Below are 22,675 nucleotides of genomic sequence, written 5' to 3'. Positions count from 1 at the left end.
TGGCTACGTATGTAAGGAAGTATGCTTGTGTTATTTTTTATTTAGTTAGGTACTTGATGAGGATGCATGAGCTGTATAATATGTAGATCGTAGAGTGTCCACAGAATTTGATGGCCTAACTATAATTAACATTAGCAAACATCATACTGTATTTGTTGAAGTAAAAGACATCTTGGTATTTTTTTAATTTGTAAAAAAAATATAGATAATTTCATATAATCTATTAATATAAATAGCAAATTTGCTGTTAATTAAAATAAACATAGAGGAGAGGCTGTAGCGGTATTCGCTGGAACATAAGTAGATAGTTAAAAGCGTTTGCAAAGCTGTTACTTTGTATGAACATGGCGCACGTTGCTTCCTGTTTTATGTGGGAACTTTTGTCGCTCAGCAATCCCAGTAATATCGGTTTTGTAGCAGATGTGATTGGACCGTTTTGTTTCCAACCTGTATTCACTGTTGCCAAGTTTTGTTTTAAACGTTTATGTCAACTTCGTTCAGCTTTCAGTTTTGAATCGACTCGTTTCAAACTTTTTACTTTTGTACCCTTCTGTTCTTTAATGTTTCTGAAATAAATGGAAATGTACAGAGTAGTTTGCTGTTTATACTTCAATTGCACTTGTAATTGGTTAGTCTGTGTTGTGTTTGTTGTTCGTCGTTCTGAAATTGTTATGATGTCACTTTAAAACATACGGTTATTGGAAAGAGAAATACAAGGAGAAATAGCAAATTCATTTAACATTGAAGTATCAAAATCAAACGACAAGCAAACAAAATAAAAAGCTTAAGATATGAACGGAAAAGGCCAAAGAGTTTCTATTTATTTACGTCGAATCTTCAAGGTCTAATAATTGTAACTCCATTAAAAGTTACGTCTTTGTAAAAGTAAACATGGCGCCTGTCGTCAAAGGAAGTCCTTAAAAAATAATGGCCATTTCCTGATATGCTGCTTCACAAACTTTAAATGAATCGTTAAAGTTAATTCCGTGCGTTTGTTTCTGTATTATTCTATTACCGTTAGTTTATACTTCAAAGATGAAAAATTGCGTATTATATTAAACATTTTTGCGACGTCCTGAGCATGTTAACCAGGAGTCTTATCATACTTTATAAAAAAATGTTATTATGGACTATCAAGTCAAAAGACACGTGAACTCAATCTATCCTTTTCAGTAATCAAAATAACGCAGAGTTTTTGGTATCTGTCGCTTAATCCAGCTACATATAAATACTGTGGCTTGACAGCGAATAAAGAACTGGATATAGAACGCGCACGCTAGTAATATTGTGACTGTCGCCGCCATTGTGAACTTAATATCTGAATTCAACAAAGAGCAGTGTAGTGATTCCAAAAAACGAATGAAAGCGTTGCGAGCGAGGCGCGCGTCAGATTATAGGCATAAATTATTAGACACTTTTGTTCAAATCGAAGAGACGGCCGTAGCCCATTCAATTACTCGCGTCGCCCAACAAGGAGTGCCGAGTCTTTTTCAGATGTTTGTGTAAGGGATTAGTTCTGGATATCTGTGTCGGTATCTCCGTGAGATAAGTACGAATATACGTCAACGTCGGACGACTAAGCCGATTATTTTAAATGTATTCACTTCCTTAATGGAGGTCGTTTTTCATTCGCCGTGACTCCTCTCTGACTTACCGAAGATGTTTGGTTATGATCCGGCCAATGACTGCCTCGGATTATTGCTCATTTATCTGACATTTATTAAATGTCTTGATACTACCAGTTATAAGGTTATAAGCGGGAAGACTTTAAAATAAGCTTTGATATGAAATTCATTTCAAAGGCAGAGTTGGAAAGATTAATTCATTAAATACAAAGCCAAGATGATTTGAAAAGATAACAATATTGTATATATGTGTACAATAATTTTCTACAGATTCTCTTTGTTAAATTTACATATCAATTGTATGCGACAACGCATCTCTTTATTCGAATTTGAAACTGCTAAGAATGGTATAATAATTCAAAACGTTAAATGTTCGACCACACAATAGTTTGAAAAGAGATATCGTTACATGATTCCAAAATTTTTGAGTAGCGATTTATTGAAATGAATGTAAAAATAGAGTCCGTAGCGATATGTGGCCGCCACCCACCGGCGGGTTTGACAAATGCTCCCAAAGGTATAATTGAAACAGGCTTCTGATATACCGTTTTAAAAAGCATTTACTAAATTTTTAAATCATTATCATAATTTATCTGTTCTCTCGGATAAGTATAACCGATAAATTGTCTTACACTTATTACTTGTCAACAGATATGGTCAATGAATCCAAAATTTAAGTCCATAAGTAATCAATATGTAAAGTGTACTTGTATATTAGATATATTATACTGTGTATGTTTTGTATAAAATTGTTTATACAGTACGTAAACAGCAGTTCTTAATTTATGTGAATGCGCATTTAACAAACATTATATTAACCGCAATTATGTAATGACTCTTGCCCCTCAACCCCAAAATATTTCACACAAACACACAGTTATTGTAAACGGCTTTGCGTTAAAACTGTTCGCGACAGCTGACTGTTAATTAAAATGTAAAATAAATATTTAAAACACGCTCTTATCAAATTCGTGACACGTAATTAACTATTTGGAAAAATATTTTCACTGACGAACTTAGCCACGCAGTATGTTTTATAGCAGGTGGGTATCTAATTAATTAGAGAGGGCGCCAATTCCCCTCGTCTAGCTGAAATTAAATGTGTTTTTTTTTTTTGCATTTTTATTCGTTATAACCAAGCGTACAGCGTATGATGATTAATAATAATTCAAAAACTCTACGTCCGACTCGGTACAGTTGCAAGGAAAAGAGTTAAACTTTAATTATGCTCAGCGATGTAATTACGGGTTTCTGTTAAATAATTTGCATGCTTGATCGAGACGCTATAGTTCAATAACATTGTGGAGTTAAGAAAAAAACGATATGCTTCATTTAACAGCTGTTGTTGATTAACAACAACAGTTTGACACCTGTCATCAATCAACTTAAACCGTCAGTTTGTCAAGCTGTATGTTATTAGCATTTGCGCGTGAAAGTCTAGCACCAAAAAAACCTACGAGTATAGTGTATGGAATTAATTATTATCATTACAAACACAATTTAAACGTGCACAGTTCTGTTCGAGTGTACCGTACAGTAAGTCACCCTATCGCGTGAGACGCGCAAGGTGGGGTCGCCGTTATATCACTTGTCTACATAACATTACACTATTACAGCTAACCGCAGGCTATGTCGCTGTGAAAACGCAAGGCTACAAATGTGTATATTTTATATTGAAAATTGTATTGAATAGAATGTAAGTATTAGTGTCAATCATCACTACATAGTATAAAACAAAGTCGCTTTCTCTGTCCCTATGTCCCTTTGTATGCTTAAATCTTTAAAACTACGCAACGGATTTTGATGCGGTTTTTTTAATAGATAGAGTGATTCAAGAGGAAGGTTTTAGTATATAATTTATTAGGTTTTAGATAAAGCGGGCGAAGCCGCGGGCGGAAAGCTAGTAGGTAATAATATAATATGGGGGAAGTTGTGTACAAATGTTATTATGACCATTCGTGATAGTAACATCATTAGTTTAATAATTACGCATTTTACGGGTTATTTATCTAATTCAATAAAGTAAATAAGACAAAGACTTGATATTTAAAATTAGTTTCATTTAAAAATTAAACACAGTTTTGTTCCCACACATCCTTAAACACGTCTGGATTTACTGTATTCATAAAAATAATAAACCACCCCGAATTAACGTTTACAACGTGAACTGGAATCCAAATAGATTAGACACTATTTGCTCTGAGCTTCAACGTGACTATCTCGTGTTTGAAGACGCTCTCAGTACATGCTCGTACATACATTAGTTTGAGATGTAATTAAATGTTTATTTAATTACTGACACGCACCTGCATGTTCCGTCACAACGTTTTGATTTGACGTCCGTTTGGTTCGAGAACAATATTGGGTTCCATTTGATAGGAATTGTGAGCTTCAAGATTGTTTGAGTGGATTTGTATAACTCTCGAGTTTTGGTTCTCATCGCTTGTCTGTTTGTACCTTGAAGTTGTTCTTTATGATAAAAAGATTATGAGGCGCTATTGACATTCTTTGACCGAAGTTTAATAATATTGTCTGTACTGCTTATATTGTCAATATTGTTATGCTACAGTTATTATAGATTCAATAATGTTGGAAGCTAATAAGACATTCAGTAGCCCGAAAAAATGTTTTTCATGGTTGATAGCTAATTTGCAACCTGATATTCGTTCATAATTGTTTAAAAAAATATTTGAATCTTTATTAAAATGATAACATGTTCCCAGTAATTTAATTACCATGACTCACCAGTGAGCATTATACATAAATGGTACTAAATATAGTTTACATTAAATTGTGTAAACCCGATGCATAATTATAAGTTCAAGTTACATGAGTGGTTATTAAGATGGCAGTCGAGCGTTCTCAGAACATCGTCAAGTTTTGTTTTCTCGGAATGAAATCTGATGTTTTGACGTTTTGAATCGTTCTTAATGTGCCTTTGCGTGTTTATTCGTTTTATTTCGAATGGAATGTGTTTATTTCAGGACTGGTTTAATAGATTTGTGAGATAACACTTTTTGACCCTTTGGGAAATACTGTTAATATTGAAGGCGTTATTGTTAGGTGCTGCGTAATTATAAAATCAATAATGTAAGAGCATTTGTAATATCATTCAATTAATATACCGTTCATTAGATTTAAATAATATCTAGTTTAGAATAGATAAGGGAATTATTTATAACCGAACCGTGTCTATCTAACCCAAGAAAGGTACAACAGGTCTTCTATAAATCGTTGATACATTAAATGACAGCCCCGACCAGTTTCATACAAATGTTCTGCAGGTTCCTAAATAAACAGCCGCCCACGTTTGTTTATGTCTTACAAGGAGATAATACGACTAGACAAACCTTTAGAAATGCAATAAAAAGATTTATTTCAAAAGATAGGACAATGTCTTAAATGATGTCAATTATTCACTGCCTCGATGGGACTTATAATAAGGCTTAATCAAAGCCGTAAAACGAAAGTAGGATCACTTTAATCACTTGGTGCATCCATATAGAAAATGTAATGTAGCAATGCATTACCCACTCTCTTTACCTTGCAGCTTTCGAAATATAAATGCGCCCCTGAAAAGGTTCACGTTAAAATTTAAAAGCAATAACTGACTATAAACTTCAATCCAGTTCGGCTCCGAGCGCAATAGCTGAATTACTTAGGAATTTGCATAGTAGCTACATAATTTCTTACAGCAAAGCGTTTTCGAGCGAATCTTAAAAGCGATGGAAATTTTAAAGAGTTTGAAAAGAAAATTAAGCAGGACGCTGCAGTCTGAAAGCGGCACGACCAAAGTCGCTACATCGCGCAACTTAGTTACGTACGCTCGGAGTTACCTCGTTAACGCGTTGAAAAAATTACAGGAGCAAAGTCGAATTAATCTACGCGATTTTTTCTCTAGCTGAGCAAAGGAAATACTGTGCTAATGAGCTAGATTGTTAACTGGAGCCTAACGCTCGCCTTTGTGGCAGGTGCTCTTGTTTAGCTTTGCGCTACAAACTTTATATTAAGGGCGTAATTGCAAATAGACAGTTATTTGGAGCTAGCGCTAGGAAGGAACGATGATGATATATCGTTGGAGAAAGGCTTCCTTTCAACGATATAACTAAAATTTAATTAAAAGTATTTTCACTTCAAACTTGCATTTTGAGACTAAATACTTAATTTTACCGCTCAATAATAATTAATGAGTTTATAATGCTGCATTCATTCCTCTTAAAAAATTATTATCTTTCAAAATAATTAATACATTTCATGGGTTTACGAAATATGATGCATGCGCTGTCCATTTTTCGCTTTCATACATTTATTTTCAATTCTCAGTATAATAGCGCTGCATTAAAATAGATCCCCGTCAGCCGCTCGCCACGATACACGCTTCAGATAAATTCCCTTCATTTTTCTCTCTCTCACGAGCCGTCAACGAATAAATGCTTCCACTGTCTTTTTTGTACGTGCAACCGAAGGAATTACAACATTAATCAGCCGAAATGAACCCTTTAGCGAAATGTCAAAAGGTTTACTCGGCTCTACACATAACGAGTTGCGCTTATCCATAATGGAAACAAAAGAATGCTCGCTTGTTCACTCGCTATCCGTCCATCGCTGCGTATTTTGCTCAGACGGGTTCATGCAATACAATTCTCTGAGATAAGCTCAAGTTTTGTTTGACCAGCATTTATTCAAGCCCGTGTACTAACTGAGAGGTATTAAGCCAAATGGCTATAATTCACTCTTGCTTATTTAGGACTGTGTTTTAGGAGTATCTTTTGTCCGTTTCAGCGAAATTGAAAAAGGTATCTCAAAGGACTTTCGCAAAAGTTGGAGCTGAGATTTTTGTTTGATATTGGGCGCATGTGAATTGAATTCCATTAGGTCGCGTGTGGCATTCATGTGAATGAGCGGCTCGTCCTGTGTAGGCCCGTCCGTCCGTCCGAGCAAACATTTCCACTTGATTAGAGTATGAAGCACTCGGGACACCTGTGCCGGCCGACTTTTCTGCGCGCTTTGTTTTAAAGTTCGTTTCGCCCGGAAAAGTTATATCGCGGATCTAATGCGGGCGACGTCTGACTTCTGCGCGATGAAAGCGTAAGCTATCTGATCCGAATTTAAAACTTTCTCTCCGTAATTAAATATAGTATATATATAAGGAACCAATTGTATTTTAACCGTGTTCTTGAAAATTGGTGCGGCAGCCGTAAACTTTTATGCTTCGCTCTTAATGTTTACAGACAAGAAATACTCGCGTAGTTAGTAGTAAGAAAGATCATGAATTACGAGGGTCCATAAACTCTCATTTATGAAGGTCTGTTTTATGGGGTCTTAAACCTGAATATCCTTTATCGAAGCATTATAATGCTTGTAATAGTGCTTTTAGAAGATAGTAAATATTATGAGTGATGATTATATTGAGAAAGTGCTACGAATTGTTGATGACATTTAAATAATAATTTATCCATTATAGAACAGTATTTAATAAATTATATTTTCATTGTTTCAGATTTTAGTTGCAGTCCTAAACAAAACCAAAAGCTAATGAATTGGATTTCTGCAGCGTTATAACATCAAGCCACTGCCTATAATTAGGTAGGTAAGTTAACGAACCCACAATTATTTATATTGTCTATTATTACAAAAACTTTGGTTTTCTAAAAAAGAAAATAGTTTAAATGTTGTTCCCTAACTTTGAATCCTATATATACAAATAAATATGTATAACATAAAACAAGCTTGCAAGGTACTAACAGCATACCGTCCACATTCACCAATTTGTCATGAAAATCAAAAGAAAGGGGTGATTTGTATCTTTTTTCAATAGAACAACACCTGCGGACCATTTGTGCGGTGTTCCCTCTAAGCTTTGTAAATGTTCCACCATTTGTACCGAGATTGAAAAACTGTTTCGTTTCACAATTGCAGCGTTTCGGTTCCGGTTTCGTATGGCTATTGCAAAAAATTGTTCTTTTATGCAACCTTTATGAGTATACTTTTTTGCATGCTAGATACCAAACGTGCAACTTCGCAAAAGATTATCTTGGATGCATTAAAGCGATTGAGTTTGTGAGAACCAGTTGGAAATCGGAAATCGGACCTGATTAAAGTTCTTCCTATTTGTCTTATTGTACCCGTTCATGTTGCCCCAAAATTACATAGAGCATGGATAAATGTCCTGTTGTGTGAAAATACAAAATGTCTAGATACTTGAAATTAGTAAATCAAGCTTCAGTCTCCACTTGATAAGAGTCGAAGAATACAGATCTTCGATTGTAATAAAAATAATCGTCATAAATAAATGTTTAAAAAGCCATTACTAAAATTGCTATGAATAACATTTTATCTTGGAAAACATTTCGTGGAAAAAATGTTTAAAATAATTTCGTGAAGTTAAATTTTACATAACTCGTGCTCTTATTTGATATAAGACTATGTAAATATCCACATGAAACTAAAATGGAAAAATATTTTAAAATATTGCTTACATTTCATACGTTACATTTCATCAGTTTAAGTGATCTTGTTCTTATTCATAAATTCATAAATAATAGTCATATGTAAATTCTATGTGTTGATATTTTCTTGCTAAACTTTTCAATACAGTTTTTGGCTCAGACATGTAGCTATGTAGATTTCCAACGCGTGTTCAATCGGTCAATCTCACGTCTCGCTGAATTCAAATGACCACAAGCGACAGCCGGGCCCAAGTGATGGATACCGATACTGATTAAATTTTCAAATAAAATGATAGGTTTTATTTTTAGATTAAAATGTAACAAAAATGCTCGTAATTAGAAGCTCTTTAAAACGAAGATCTAATAAACATTAAATACGCCTGCAGGTGGAATTTTTTAGGTAGGTATCATTTTTAAGCCCGCAGGCAAAGTTTTTATTCGTTCATAATAATTTTGGGTTACGCATCGAATGAGTATTCAAGCAGCAATAGTGATATAACACAGCCATTCAAATCATAGAACTCAACTCAAATAAATTACTCCACCTTAATATTATCGATAGGTAAATTCAAACAGGGTACGTTCGTGTAACAATTCCGCTATTTCATTATCATACAAACTTTGGTACAGCTCGGTTACTTAGCAATTTCCCTGATTAAGGGTATAGTAGGTACGTGCAGTGGCGACACTGTGGCAAATAGCTCGATCGTGAGCTTCAATGAATATTTATGCTTTAAGCTAACTTAATATTTGGATACGGTATATTTGACTGTAGACAGCTGGCAATTCTATGAACATATAAACTATTATATCAAAATATTTTTTATTCACAACGTGTAACAAAGTTCTGTTGAATTTACAACGGATCGAGTTGTATTGTTTTGTTCATTTTTGTCAAAAATAGTTTTTAAATTATATTGTCTGCCATTGATTACATTTCGTTATAAGTAATATCGATTCTTAATTGAAACTATGGGTGGTTTTTGTATCTCGGAGGAATTATTTAAAGGCCATAAAATTTAAGTTTGGGATTGCGTAGTTTCGTTTGAAATTTGCTCCGTAATCGAGTGGTGTCATTTCTCATACGGGCTCTAAATTGATGTTAGATGGCCGCTCAGAATGATGTTCCTGCATTGACGTGCTTTTGTCTGACCAATTCAAAGGTATAAGTGGGTCAGTGGAAATTTCGGAACAGTTCTGGAGAGGTTTATGTGTGCACACGCTTTTGTGTTCAATTGTACCTATATTATGTTTAGTTTATGTCAATATATTCCCGACTATGAGCTCTCTGTTGAAGGCTTTTACATTATAAATGATAATACAACGTTATGAAGCACGCTTATCTAGTGTAACACAATCGTGACTTGCCTTTCAAAAACTGTTATTCATCGGCGTTCATATTTATAAAAGCTCGTAATCAGAAAATGGAATCGCAAAAAAGCTTACCGAATATTAAACAATAAAGCATTTTAGCAATGAATATCGTCATGTTTAAGGAGCGTGCCGTCAAAACAAATGACGGTTAAAAATTCAGCGTAATATAAACAAAGGCTTGTTTGGTCGTAGGCTGTAGCGGTGCGGGAGGTGAGTCTCATTTCGACAGGCGGATAAGTGCTGGCGTAATCTGTGCTTGGGCTCGTGTAAATGCAAATTGTCCCATAAAGCCATCGCCCGTCCCCTCCCCTCCCCTCCGCGGGTCGCTCCTCCCTGCCTTAATGAAGAGTATCTCCTCGGTTCCAGCTAGTTCGTCATCTCGACGGCGGTTTACTGGCTTTACGAAATTAGAGATCCCTTGGAATTGCTACACCTATGTATCGACTTTAGGTCTCTGAAATGGCCATTCCACAAAATCGATCTAATCTAAGTTTACAGTTCTCGGCTTCTGTTACGTGGTTTTAACGTTATTGGGCCGCGCCTTAACATAATTATTGCTTTATATTTATGAGCTTTCCGTTAATACCGCACCTGTTTCAATCGTTGTAGTCAACTTTGAAGACTTGTTTACGAATTCATGAATATATTTTTTCAGTAATATATGGCGCTGGAATTGAAAGGAAATAAAAGTTTGTTGATTATTCATGAGTTTTGTATTAATTTCAATATAAATTATTTTTTGGTCGAAATCCTCATGTTAGATATTTTTGTTTCAATGGTTGTGGATTGTGATGCGTATTGTTTATTTTAAAAGTTTTTCTTTGTACGTAAAATTCATTCAATTTGATCCATCTTTTACATTTTAAACAAAAGGACCAAGTAAATAAGATTTAAACAGGAGAAAACGGATGTCGACTAAGCACCAAATTGTCATTGTGGTTACATTTCCGTATTTACGGATCGCAATATTGTCAAGTCAAGGGCACCGCTTCGCCCTACTTGCCTAATTTGAACAGCCTCAAGCCAAATTCATTAACGATTCGCGACTAATAAATGTTTTATGAACAAAGAGCTTCCCCTTTAGCGGTCGTAGGTGAAACAATACATACGCGGGGACTCAGTGTTGAATTACAAATACGACGACTTGACGTGAATTCGAATAGGGCGGGCTATTTGTACCTCAGTCTCGCACGGGATATAGTTTCATTGTTATATTGTTATGTCTCATGTAGGTACGAGAGAACGTTTTACTCATGAACTGTATTCGGAGGTCTCACGAACGCCTGAAACTTGGTAGACGGCGATGCTTGTACTACATGTACTACACGTAAGTTTTTTATGAAGCGTAGGAGCGTGTAAGTTCGCAGCGACGCTTAGATCCAACATGCAAATATTCCCATTTTACTTGGATAAAATTATGTGACGGTATATTGAAAGTTTGGCGCGGCGCTAGAATATAGTCTTTTGAACGTTATTAAATGTAAGACGCAATTTTAAATTTTATTTTATTGGTTAACTTTCAAAACAAGTGTATAACGAAATATTCGAAACTGTAATACGAAATGTGATCTATTGTACATGCTACGAAGTAAAGTGAATTACGGAGCATTCCCAATGCTTTTTATAACGATTCATTATATAGTCTCAAATCATTCTGAGATCGTGACGAATGCTATAATTGTTGTATTGGTTCACGAGAAAAATAATTATGGAAGTTTGAAATGTTATATTCATGGGCGGTGAAGCGAAACGGTGGGAACATTTTGAATTTGGCTTACTCTACATTTGATACGAACGGAACACTTAGTGGTTTGAAGACCACAAGGGTTTATTCTTTGAGAGTTGTATTCAAGAAACGTTTTCTAACTTTTACCGAGAGCATTGCTTTCACTCTAAACTCGGTTTCTAATATAGAATTTAATGTTATTTTTTTACGTAGATACTTAAATCATTTTAGTATCTAATTACGAAGTCGTCGCATAAATAGTTATAAACATTGATGTTTTGTTTATTACACTATTTTCCCATCACACATTGACTTACCATTAAACTTATTTTTTATGGTCCATTTACCAATTTTGATTTATACACGCCGGCCCCGATTAGTAACCGATATCTCTTGCCTTAAAATCTTACGACTCTTTAGATATATTTGATACACGAATATAGTTCTTATTCCTTAAGTGTATTGGCTAGATTGGTGTTTGTATATGTAATCGATACGTCCTCTACCGTAGATAGATCATCGGATAACATGCGGTTGTGGTAGGCGATCTCGTGGGAGATGTCTCATAAACACTACGCATTTTGAAGGTAAATGGGAGTTTCATAGATATGAGGTTCGATTTCATGAAATTTGAACTACTCGGATTTGTGTTGATACGTTCCTATTAGGATTTGAGGGGTTTTCATCGTCGTTGAAATTATTAATATGTTGTTACTTATATTGTCAATTATATGTATGTTGATTACTAATGAGACTTATAGAATTTAACAAAAAAAAAAAAAAAGTTCGACGACATGTGTCATCCGCCAACCCGCACTTGGCCAGCGTGGTGGATTATGGCCTGTACCCTCATAGGAGGCCCGTGTCCCAGCAGTGGGAACGTATATGGGCTGATGATGATGATGATGATGATGATTACTAATTAATCTAAATAATATATCCACAACTTTGAGGTTAACGAACACCCACGTAAACTAAGTTTAGAATTTTGATGTTAATAATTAGCACCTTATAAAGATATGTTTTGCAAATAACTAACTTTTAATAGACACGGACGCCCCAAGTTAGCATTTAGATATTTTAATGAATCTTGTTGTAGAAATCTGTTGTCTAGGAACTTATAGCGATGGAAACTGCAAACGCTACTCTTCCAAAGGAGTTTATAGAAACTTGTCCAACAACTTCGCACGTCTTTGTGTAATATTGTCATGCTTGAAAAGCTTTAGCAATGCTTTGATGCAGTGTGTTTTATATTGAAAATCATGAATAAAATATTGTTTATTGAAAAACATCAGTTTCACAAGCAATTTGTATTTTAATTTTTAACTAACATTATGCTCATATTTCTGTTAAATGTAACGTTTATTTGTTACTTGAATTTTTATTACGTGTCAAAATTAATTTTAAGAATATACACGACGTTGTTTTTAGCGAGATTTAATGATTCAAAATGAGAACTTTGATCAATCATCTGATATATTTTATACCATTTTATAGCCGTATCAAGCATCAATAGCAGTTAAATCTATTCCGAATACAATGTATTGACAATGTATCCAATATCCATAGAGACATATCGTCCGCAATAAATCACGCTATCTCGTGGTCAGGACACTGACCTCCGGAAGCGACTGATAAGATGGAGCTAGTCTGTCTTGCGGTACATACATGCCTGCTTTTTACTCACATTATTGCATAGCCCAGGATGTGATCCCGCTAGGCATTCTAAGCCTTGTTAGCCGTTTTTACAATAAAACGGTTGTAACAGAGTACCGAGTACTTCAATGAACTACTTTTATAATTGAAGCCCGTTGTAATGCAATTTAACTCAAATCATTGATCGCTCTTTACATTTATGGGTCATGTTCTAGTATCTTTTATGTTTATTATGTTGTATCTACAGGCATGATTTTATTTAGATTATTTATATTTTTAACTACTTTCCACTCGAAGGAATGATAATCAAATTACGTTTTAACGAGACTCGTTTTCTAGACGAGTTAACAGTTTTCGTCGTTTTGGTCTTCTAGTAATGCAATCAATGTCCAAAGGGCAAATCGTATTAATCAACTCAATATAGCCTTTGAGCGTCGCAAACCATTTGCAGAACACTGATTAATAAATACCTCTTGATTCTGATCAAATAGTAACAGGGCTATGGACGATTCAACTCGCGTATTACGAAATTTATTGGTTTTACATCACATCATCACATTGCCTTGATACACTGATGACATCGTATAGAGCTATTAACAAATAATACTAGTTTCATAAACAAATCTAGACTCTATCGTATAGGGATAAGGCTGTAATTTAATCTGGTTTAAAAGCTTAATTTAAAAGGATAATATCGGGTTCCTTGTAATTCTTTCTTTCACGGTTTAAACAGCGGGCATAATGAAGTCCTTGTCTTGTACTTGTGAATGCTTCAAAACTTCGTATTCACAGGCTACTTTTTTGGTTGAAAAGTACGTGATCAATCTGTCGTTGTAACTGGCCGGCTCTTTTTATATTTCCCGGAGGGTGATTCTTAGACCACCCGGATAAAATACAAGGTAATAAGAAGCTTTTTAGTGTTTTTCAGTTTATCTTAAAGAAAAGTAAAGAAAGTATATATCTTTCTTTCGAGTTTCAGTTATACTTGAAATAAAAATACAAACCGTTGTTATTGTTCATTAAAATTCATATTAGATCAGTAAAAAAACGGAAGCAAATTGAATGCAAAAGAAATGCTTATGCGAAACGGCTCAGTGCAAAAACTGGCACATTGCACGTATCGCTGCGCTTGTCTCAGGCCAACGGTTACTTGAAGTGAAATCCTCCCATTCATCGTTCATTCATTCATAAAACGCATTACGTTCTAACCCCGTAGCCTCGCCTGCAAACTTTGAATACGTTACCGGAAATCCCCCGTATGTTGCAATAGGGAATGGAAACTGAAACGTGGGATTTTGTTGCACGTTACTCTTTTCGAGACGCGACTGAGCTAAGCGCGGTACAGACGTACAGCTACAGATATATAGCTTTACGCTCGCGTCGGGTTAAAACCTCTGCATTTCGCATTCAGCTTTCATAAATACCAGTTAAAACTATATGTATACGGTTTCAATTATCTGCACTTGGCTGTAAGGCTTAATGCACACGCATTGATGGTTTCAAATTTGAATATAAACGTACGTGTTTCGGTGAGCACGCAGCTTCGAAGCACAATTACATTTAATTTTATTGTTACTTTTTGCGGCGTTCTGAGAATGAGTACGCTTCCGCTAACTAGACTATTTCCATTTTCCCGTATTGGCAATTTGCCATAAGTGTCTACCAATTTTTATTCACATAAAAGGCTTCGCGTTCTGAATGAAGACAAAGTGCGGGGCTAATTTATTTCATGGCCGGTCTTTATTTATCGAAAACACGGATTTTTCAACGTAAGGAGAAGGAGATGTATTCGACTCATTTGCCTAAAACCCACTCCATTAAATAACCCTAAAAGAGCCGCCAGATATCTCACACGGAATCCTTGGGATTTTCGCTCGGGCTCGGTCGGCGCGATCGCGTTCCGATGGCTTCTGAGTGACGATAGCGCTTCAATGAGCTATTTCATTATTCAGCCTCGACGATTCCGTTCAAGATGCGCATATCGGTTAAGGGTATTGACTAATTTTCCAGACTTCCATACAACTTCATTAGGGCTGACGCCTTTTATTTATAAAGATTTATGATCTTGGACTAAAATTTCCATTACATATTATTTAATGAAATGTGATATCGATTGCAGTTTTGTATGAAAATTGAATTTATTAGACAAATAAATAATTTAAATACTATTTAATATTTACTTGTTTACGTTGAAGATTATTTACGACTATACCTATTTTGTAACTAGGTCTTTGGAACATTGAACACTGAAAATGCGACTAGAAACAACTCATTCATTTATCAGTGGGTCGAAACAACGTCCAAATGAAGCATTCAACGCCTGAGCATTTTGAATCGAGTTAGGCGAGAACAAACATGGTTTTAATCTGCGCCGTCCGTTCTGGCCTAAATTCATTCATTGACTATTCATCCGTGCCCGTATCGGATGGAGGCGAGTGACGAAAGTCAAAGCTAAAGCAAACGGGTGCTAAAAGCCCTTTGGCTAGCTCATGTGTGCGACTTGGCGCGGCGTTGTGCGGCTGAGCGCCGCGGCGGCTCGATTAACCCGCGAGAGGCAAGTTTTGTCCCGCCTCATGGACGATTCATTGACGGCCCTCGTTATGGCTCACAGCTGAATGCCGCTTTAGCACTTCTCATTATTGCGTTTATAAAAGCGCCCATAGAGAAGACTGATTCACTAAGTTCGCTCCGTTACGATGAAAGAGAAAATGGAATTGTGTAGGTGTTTTGTTCGTGAACTTCCTTTTTTGTTACTTTGCCAAGATATTATGGAGGTACTTTCTTGTTTTTTGCAACATCAATATTAAGTATTAGCATTCTGTTTGTTTACAAATACATAATATAAACAAGTTTTTTATAATATTGTTTCGTCTTTACGTATATAATATACTTATAAACTAGTCCTAGTTGGATCACCATGATTATAATCGGAACGAATAACTGATTTATATTCTATTCATAACATTATCTCGTATTTCCTAAAGGAATTTCTCTAATCGATCTTTGATTACAAAATCAATAGTAAGGACAACTTATAGCAGGTGTGGTTCCCTCACAATATTGAAATCTGTTAGTGAGGGGTGTGGACAGTTTATCATCGTTATGTTGGTTATTATTTAATTAATATTGCCCGAGAGACTAATTAGAAATTAGAACACCAATGGAAATTCAATTAATATCAACTTAATATGATTAATTTTTTATTCCTTTATTTCGAATTCATATTGAACATTATTTAAAGTTCCATCGTTAACAATGCAATATAAATGCATTTCTTTGAACTTTACAAAATCTACTTCTGTTAATGTAGAGTCGTCTATTTGTTTAAAGTTGCAGATTCTACAAACTCCATTTACAACATTTCTTCGTAAGAAGAGGAATGCCGTCATTTATTTTCGTAGAACTCAACGTGAAGTTGCACTTGCATTTAGAACGCTTGTCATTCGCCAGCTTTTTGTGTTTTACCCGAGTCTCGAAGCGTTGGACTCGGGAGCTGACCAAGTTTTCTCATTATACCAGTCCTTAGCTTAAAACCAACGCAAACATGTGTATTTTGTGCTACAAACAGAACTGAGTCAAAACAATTTCCAAACACTGCTTCGAAAACGTAATCAACTACTGGGTAATTTTTTAGCTGAGTATTATTAAAACATTGCACGACTTAAGCTAGTCGAAGTGGAGAGGGTTCGGATATTTTCTGGGGAGTGGTTAGCCGACTTTTACACTGGTTTTATTGTCTCGGCGCCCCTCGTAAACCGTCCTTTGTGTTAGTAATGTCTCAAGTTGTATTAACATCGTGATAACTTTAGTGGGAACCGTTCGCTACCTCCGTTGATTACTAAAACCACAATGAGATACAACTAAGTGGATAGTTTTGATAATAATTTAAATATCCCGACGCTGTTGACATTTATTAATTGTGGTGAGACCATTGCCTTTAACATTGAATTTACCGTTTACCAATGCTTAGTAAATTACTGGCATCTTCGATAGTTAGCGGTTAGCTTTGTAATAGATATAACAGAGTTATTGGTCTCTGGGAATTCCACGTTTAATTAAATCATCAGAACAAGGGAACTTACTTCTTACTTAGGGCTATAAAGCCATGCTATTGTAAGTAATCATAAGTATAAAAATAAATTAAAAAGTTTCCAAGAATAAATATAACTTTAATTTCACTCAATCTTTGATCATGTCAAAAGAACAAAGTTCAAAAGTCATTTGCGTTACATAAAAGCGAAATTAAGACGTTAAAATCGTTGCTCATTCGCTTTTTGGGGCAGCAATTCTTAAATTTTCCAATGAATTTAGCGGTTTCAATCGATGTGACGTAATAGAAAAGTTCAGTACCTAACAACAAAGGGCGAAACAAGTTAACGAAGCTCACGAAAGCGAAATTCAGGATCTCAACGCGCACTGGCGGACAGGAAATTAAAAGACAAAAGAGTCCCGGCCGGAGCAGTTTAGGCTCGGAAATAGAGGGCGTGCCCTCCCTTTTGGCCCTTTTATAGAAGCCGCTTAACCACGACCACCTTTGAGTAATCCCAAAAGGGCACAATAAATACAGTTTAGCTATTCTATATATTATTTACATATAAATGTCGATATCATGAAAATTTTAAATCCAAGTTTGAACTTCTAATAAAAAGGTACGGTATTAATCCATCTTAATACCGGGTCTGATATGTATCGAATGTGCGTATACGTATGGTTTCTGTAATTCAGGCGCGATGGGGTAATCCATTCGTACAGGATGATATCAAATTGCGAAGGGAGGCTAAAGAGGTCGACTTCTCACGTCCTCCCAAAGACGAATTCTCAGAACGTTAACTGCTCATAAAATTGTATTTATTCCGCGGAGGGTAAATTTTATCTTTCGAACATTGTACTTATCGGTTAAGATAAATGGATTAACATTTAGCAAGTCAACAATAACTGACGAAGTGCTGAGCCGAGTTCCAGCCCTGCTTCGTTTTCTAATTCAATTTGCATCGGGAATCAAAAACTTTTCGTGACACTGTTTTGCATTATTAATACTTTAGCATGGCGTGATCTCCCTGGAGGTACACTAGAAGCCATAAATTGAATTCCAACCTTCGCAATTAGTTATTCCCGCGCGTGAAAACTTTTGAGATCGTTCGCTTTCGTTAACAGATGTTACGGTGCTATTCATTATACATTCCGTCGAATTGTAAAGCCGAACATTTAATTTAAAGTACCAAACGCTCCTTTGTTAATAGCCGAGCGTTTTGGTAGGTATTGTGAAGGAATTGTTCGGGCGGCAAAGGATTAGTGAAACGGGTTCAAGCTACAAGTTTCTCGTAAGACGCACGATAGTCTAGGAAGAAACATGTATAGTGTGTTAACGTGGGTAAACAATAATACCTATTTTAGTGGTGCCGTAAGCGTTATATGGTTTTTGTTTATTGTTTAACAAAATTACAATGATGTCATTAAATATACTGATTGGCTAATCACTGTAAAACATACAACCAAAACTTATAAATTAAATTAGAACGATATGAACATGGTATTATAATAATGTATGCGGCTAAAATGTAAATGGACAAACTTTGTTATCGAGAATACGTATAAATCTTATATTAATCCAACAATCCTACTCTTTCACAAACAAAATAATTGCGGTGGAGGGATACATTTGTTCAGCGCAGTTCGGACCAGAAATTTGATTAAGATTTTATCATAATGATAAGGTTTTTGTGTTCAACTCTCCCCTCTCGTTTAAAGAAGTATTTAATTAGTTATGGTAATGCAAATTTTAAATCTAAAAAATGTTCAAAGAAAATCAAATTAGGCGTTTGCTAAATTACGTTTGTTATCATATTTAACATTTGTATTTTCTTTTATTCCAGGTACTAGGTGGCTCATATATGAAATGTTATGGGCTCACGCGGCGTAGCACACTGGAGCTGGGTGGTAGTGGTGGCGTGGGCATGGACGGCAGCGGCTCGTACCTTGTGTCCCCCGCGATGCGCCTGCGACGACGCGCTCAGAGCGGCATCTTGCGCCAACGCAGGCCTCGAAATTGTGCCTATACAACTGAACCCAGAAGCGACCCACATAAACCTTACCCACAATGCTATCGACAACCTTCTCTACACCTTCGGTTTCTACACGCAACTAACCATCCTCGATATCTCGTACAACAGAGTACAAGACTTAGGTAGTAAAAATTTTGATACCAATATTGAGATGACCCATCTTAATGTAAGTCACAATGCACTAAGAAAATTAGATAAGGACACATTTGTTGGGCTGAAGAGACTTATTGATTTGGATTTATCCAATAATGAGATATCCATTATACAAGTGCAAACATTCAAAGATCTCTCAGTTTTAGAAAGACTAGATTTGTCAAATAATAAATTGGTGACATTCGAGGCAGACACATTTGAACCTTTATCTTCGCTGAGAATTCTTTCTTTAAAGAATAATTCTATACTAGAAATACCGTCAGTTAATTTACTGACTGTTATTCGTATGGAATTTCTGGATTTATCTGAAAATTTGATTCAGAAAATATCTGAGCACGGTATTCCGTACTTAAAGGAATTAAGACATTTAGATTTGAATAACAATATAATTGAAGAAATCGATCCACTAGGATTACATAATTTGCCATCCTTGCGGCATCTAGACTTAAGTGATAATAATATGACAACAATTCCTACATCTGCACTATCAAAATTATCTAATTTATCGCACTTGTACTTAAGTGGCAATTTCTTCTATAATATAACATCACTGTCTTTCCAAAGTCTCTTTCATTTAAAACATTTACATCTAAGTAGAATATTCAATTTAGAGAGAATAGACGCTAGAGCATTTGTTGATAATATTAATCTACAAAAGATTTGGATGAATGAAAATTTAAGAGTGAGAGAAGTGCCTCCGAGATTATTTCATGGAAATCCTAAATTGACTCATATTTATATGAAAAATAATGCATTAGAAACACTTGAAGCATCTCATTTCCCAATCGACACATTACAAGAGCTAGAAATTTCTGGCAATCCATTTGTATGTAACTGTTCGCTCCTATGGCTTTGGAAGCTGGGAAGAGAATGTGAAATACGTAGTAAAAAGTCTGAAAATACAAGTACTATATTGAAAATTGATTATGAAGATATTAAGTGTGCTGCACCTATTCACTTAAAGGGCATTCATTTTGTACAAATCCCAGAATCAGAATTCGGGTGCTCCAGCGGTTGGGTAGTGGTTGCTATCGTGGTGATGACAATTAGCATCATTACTAGTATAGTTGGTGGAGTTTTGTACTTCATGGGACCGTTAAAAAAGTGTAAAGGAAATAAATCGAAACAAGTCATGACTAGCGTCATGTTAAATGGTGACGTTTCGAAACTAGGCAATGGATTGGTCTATACGACGCGTGGGAGAGAAGCTGACAACAAAAGAGAAGTAGACAGATATCTAATGATTGGTTCGTCAGTGACCAATAACTTCCATTCATTAAATCCACCTTGGCAGAGCATGGACAAGAATCCTTATTACCAAGAGGACAGTGAAGAACACATTTATCAACAGTTTGCGTATGAAACTATTACTCCACACCGGACCCCTGAAAAACCACATATAGTGTATGTGTAACATAAGGCTATAGTGATAAACGTTTTGAATAACATTATAAGATTATTCAAACGTTTCACGAAAAAAGACAATTAACACGGACGTGACTACGAGTACTAAAACTTGCAATAATGTAAATAGTGATATGAATTTGTAAGATGTGATAGCTTTGTATATAAAGATGTATATAAGTTAATTTTTAATGTTTTCGATTTTGTACTTAACTTGTTTAGATATTATTATTGTGAATATATTTTTCGCTCGATCCTTAATGTACAGTTAGTCTGTTAGCTGTTACGTTGATATTTCGTCCGTTCCTCACCTCATCATTTACTTGATGTTGTATATTTTCCTCCTAGACCTTTATTCCTCGTTTATTTACTATGTAGTTCCTCAAACAGTATCTAAAGCCCTTTAATGTATTGTAATTAAATATTTAAATCATGTAATTAAATTGTAGTTATACATTAATTATATTTTCTGAAATAACACCAATACTTTATGAAAACTTTGTACAAAAATGAGCAATATAGAATACTTACTTCATACTATAATATAACGCGTTAACTTTTATTATTGAGAATATTGTTAAAGTATACTAATTGTATTTAGGAATGAAATATAAAGTAATAATTCGCTTAGAACAATCATAGCATTGACAGAATCGTATCGGGGATAGACTGGGAGTCAGATGTCGTACTCGTGCAAAAAATGCGTTACTGAAATTTATAATGATCAATTTAATTTCACGCTAGAGTTTTAAATAATCTAACTTGAACAACAAACTCGAATAACTAACGAGTTGAATAATTAACCGTCAGCCAGCTAACTGTGCTGTAACTTTTCAGTTGTTTTTCGTTTACGCTGGCTGGTAATTTGCTTTTTTGGAAATCGTTTAAACAATAGATGATGAGTATGAGAAAATGAAATATTTTACTGTTCATGCTATTTTAAATGATTTATCATAATTTATATAACATACCATATGGGTAGTTTACCTGCATTCAGTGTCATTTAAATATAAGAGACATTTAACTCATATTTTGTTTCTATCAATAAACAAAAGAATGAGGACTCAATAAAATTACTTTCGATCATGTATCAAACTATCTGACTCTTAGTTTATCCCCAATTGATATAATATTTATGTATAATACGCAATAAACCAGTTGCTCTGATGGTAAGGGGTACAAAATGAAGTTAACTTACATTATTTATTGGCTATTTTTATAGATTCATTTCATGAGACGTAACCATTTTGTTAATAAGATGTTCTGGAATTAATATTTTTATACTTATTAATATTATACGGCCAATTTAAATGTTTATTAACCCATACGAGAAAATGAAATTTGTGATTACTATTGGAAAGAATCTCTAAGGTGGTTAGAAATAAAGAAATACTGTTATGATTTCGTGAAAATTTAGAAGCATATATGATGGCTTAAATACAATATCTACCCTTGTAATAATTTTATATGTCATTTATATCATATACATGTATAAGTCCCTTATTGCCTATCATAACCCAGATTATAACTAATTAGCGCATACAGTCATATAATAGAATAAGAATATTTATACCTACCTTAAACTTTTGTTATGAAACTTATTTAAATATATAACGCATTGAAACAAACGACAAATAAACCATTTAAAATTTATTATTGTTGTATTATTTTTATTTTCCTGTTTATTACTATCTACAATAATATATCACAAAACACTTTCTAGAGAAACAGAATAACGTATTAAAAAAAAAGAGTTTCAATTTAAAACTAATATTGCTCTTTCAAAATGATATTCAAAAGAAATGAGATGTATCAGCGAAAAATATCAAAATATCCACAGTCACTCAGATTTACTGACTTACGCAACCTTAGATACTGAACTATAAACTTAATTATTCGAGAAAAATAATAATTTATATTTTGTTTAGTGTCTAATAATATGTTGAATATGACATGGGCTTCATTAAGAACTTTTTCTATCGATTATATTTAATTCAATAAAGGAAAGATAATTTAAAAGATAGATAAAATAAAATATATCTTTGTCAACATGCACCGACTTAATTCTCTGCATGCCCTAACAACATTTTGAAATTAATTTACCTTACCTTGTTAACCTTAAGGAAAACCATGTTCAAATGTATTGTTTCAAAAGGAACATACACAACATATATTTAGATATCTTACAAAAATAATATATGAAAGAATATAGAAAAGAATATAGAG

General features: G+C 34.6%; 1 protein-coding gene across 2 annotated transcripts in view; it reads left to right on the top strand.

The window, feature by feature from the left end:
- Positions 1-22,102, top strand: part of LOC123691636 (protein artichoke-like) — a 51,437-nt gene extending 29,335 nt beyond the window's left edge. The window contains exons 2-3 of one of the 2 annotated variants that reach the window (XM_045636139.1): positions 7,126-7,211; positions 18,704-22,102. In XM_045636139.1, the coding sequence (XP_045492095.1) occupies positions 18,732-20,459 (1,728 nt within the window). In that variant the 5' untranslated portion in view covers positions 7,126-7,211; positions 18,704-18,731 and the 3' untranslated portion in view covers positions 20,460-22,102. Of the gene's footprint in view, positions 1-7,125; positions 7,216-18,703 lie in introns of both variants that reach the window. The other variant, XM_045636133.1, reaches the window with a different exon arrangement.
- Positions 22,103-22,675: the final 573 nt, after the last annotated feature.

Source organism: Colias croceus, chromosome 1 (assembly GCF_905220415.1).
Source record: "Colias croceus chromosome 1, ilColCroc2.1".
NCBI classification, from domain to species: domain Eukaryota; kingdom Metazoa; phylum Arthropoda; class Insecta; order Lepidoptera; family Pieridae; genus Colias; species Colias croceus.
The sequence above is the reverse complement of the archived record's forward strand: the minus strand, read 5'-3'. Positions and strand labels throughout refer to the sequence as shown.